This window comes from Limanda limanda, chromosome 8 (assembly GCF_963576545.1).
Source record: "Limanda limanda chromosome 8, fLimLim1.1, whole genome shotgun sequence".
NCBI classification, from domain to species: Eukaryota; Metazoa; Chordata; class Actinopteri; order Pleuronectiformes; family Pleuronectidae; genus Limanda; species Limanda limanda.
Window position 1 is genome coordinate 1,253,763 of NC_083643.1, and position 2,500 is coordinate 1,256,262.

The following is a 2,500-nucleotide window of genomic DNA, read 5'->3' on the forward strand; positions in this document are numbered from 1 at the left end:
CGTCATTCCAGGTGTTTCCTGAAATCTCCATTTGCTTCTGAATGTTTTATTTCTATTCTATTTTTATCCTCTGATCTTTTTCTCCTCAGTCCTGAAATTAAATTTTAATCCTGATTCAAAAGTGTAAATCGCTTCATTTATTATTACTTTATTAACTAAATGCTTTGTATTGTTGCTTTTACATTTTCTTGCGACAATCGGTCGTTTGATTTTGAGAAGTTCATAAGATTTTATTTTTCTTTCAATGTTTTCCAGAAAAGAAAACGTTAGCTTGTGGCTGAAGGCTCGATGGAGGATAACATTGAAAGTATTGATAATTAAATGCGTCACGCTGGCATCAAAATTTAATTTATAGCCGATATAAATGAATATTTTTTCATCAGAAGTTTAACAGAGTCGTAAAGAATAATGGAAACTCGTTCAGAACATCGGGAGGTGATGAAGAACCTCCTCGTGTTCTTCGCTCTGTGATGTGAACAGATGAGGAGTAAACCCTGAAGAGTGTGAGATACAAGAGAGAGAGAGAGAACGAGTCACAGCTTCAACTGAGGTGAGAGGAAAGAAGCTCGGGAAATATAAAAGTCAAAGAAATAAGAAGTAAAAATTAGCATCGGGTAAACGACGGATTAGAATAAACAGCTGCGGAAGTTAAACCCGATTTCCTTTAGTCACGTTTTGTTTTTAAGCTCCGACGTAATTTCTTTATTTCCCTGGACTGCGTCACAGAATCTGTCTTTAGTTCTTACTTTGGGAAAGTGACGCTTTAAAATCCCACAATGCACCTGGTTTCCTGATGCGCAGGAAAAGTCACCTATAGGATTCTGCAGGTCTGTTGTCATAGTAACCATGTATTGTGATTATGTCCTCTTGTGCACGAGCAAACACGCAAAGCAGTGCACTATCTCACAAGCAGGCTCACGCACACTCGCACACACACACACACACACACACACACACTGCTGGCTCAGTGACTCACCCTTGGGTCCGCGGGTCGTCCCACTGCGTCGTCCGGGTGTTGTGGTTGACAAAGTAAATTCGGCCATTATCCTGACGCTTCTCTGCAAACACAAAGAGAAACAACACGAATAAGGTTTTATGGCGAAAGTGAGAGATGAACAGAGCGGTGACCTGAGAGCGGAGGAGAGAAACTCACACCAGCCCGAGAGAAAACCAGCGAGTCTGTGTGATATTTCACTGCAGCTCGATCCAAATACCTCCCCGGGGTAAAGCTGTGTGTGTGTGTGTGTGTGTGTGTGTGTGTGTGTGTGTGTGTGTGTGTGTGTGTGTGTGTGTGTGTGTGTCTGTGTGTGTGTGTGTGTGTGTGGGCGAAGGAAACAAACAAATGTGGAACAGAAATGAGAACAGGGAGTCAAGATTTCGTTTTTGAAAAAAGCAACAAATAGTTGAAAGTGAGTTGGAAATAGAATTAAATTGTATAAAAATGTGTTTTAAGCGCGCGTGTGTGTGTGTGTGTGTGTCTGTGTGTGTGTGTGTGTGTGTGTGTGTGTGTGTGTGTGTGTGTGTGGGCGAAGGAAACAAACAAATGTGGAACAGAAACTGGGAGTCAGGATTTCGTTTTTGAAAAAAGCAACAAATAGTTGAAAGTGAGTTGGAAATAGAATTAAATTGTATAAAAATGTGTTTTAAGCGTGTGTGTGTGTGTGTGCACTTTAGGCCCGTGGTCTAGAGAGAGAGAGAGAGAGAGAGAGAGGGAGAGAGAGAGAGAGAAGCTGGGCCCCCCTCCTCCTCCCTCTGTCGCTCTGACATCTTGTTCTCATTAACAGGAGTGTGTGGAGGGCCCAGGAACAGTAGTGCTCACATTGCAGCTCTTACTTTCTCTCTCTCCACCCCCACTTTGCTACCCAGTCTCCCCCCCCCACCCCCCCCCCCTACCCCAGTTTCTTTAATTTGCCACTGTCTCCTTTTTCTTCTCCTCCATCTTTCCCTCTTTTTCTCCCATCTCTCTCTTCTTGAATCTGAGCCCGAGCAACAACAAAAAAAAAAAAAAAAAAAAGAGAGAGGAAGAGAGAAAAGCGAGGGAAGCGACCGCAAGATGAAGGAACGAGACGGAGGAGAAGATCCCAGCCGGAGATAGAACTGAGGTTTCTGGTTCTTGAGGAACCGCAGCATGTTGAGAAGACATCAGGGGCCGAGAGGCGTCTCACAGAGAACACGTGATGGAGTGATGGCCGTGTTCGCTTATGAATGAACGTGTGAGACCTGATTCCGAGTGGATCCTCTTACGTTACTCATCTGGTGAGATGTTGAATGATGAAGCGTCCCATCAATAACGTGGCCTCTGTAATTTGTGGACGTGAGAGTAAAGGCAGCTGCTGCAGTGATGGATCGGTACAAACCCACGGATATTTGATCCAGATTTTTTAACATCAGAATGATGCTCAAGACATAAATCAATCAATTAGCAGCAGATCTGCTCAGTGAGGATCAGTCCCCAGGAAATAACACAAAACCACAGAAGCAGCATTGCTTTAAATTTTGG

The 2,500-nt window shown here is 43.6% G+C and overlaps 1 protein-coding gene across 3 annotated transcripts in view; it reads right to left on the reverse strand.

The window, feature by feature from the left end:
• wwp2 (WW domain containing E3 ubiquitin protein ligase 2) overlaps window positions 1-2,500 on the reverse strand; it is a 45,946-nt gene that overhangs the window by 8,911 nt on the left and 34,535 nt on the right. For all 3 annotated transcript variants that reach the window (XM_061077312.1, XM_061077311.1, XM_061077313.1), the window contains one exon: window positions 977-1,058. In XM_061077312.1, the coding sequence (XP_060933295.1) occupies window positions 977-1,058 (82 nt within the window). The remainder of the gene's footprint in view (window positions 1-976; window positions 1,059-2,500) is intronic.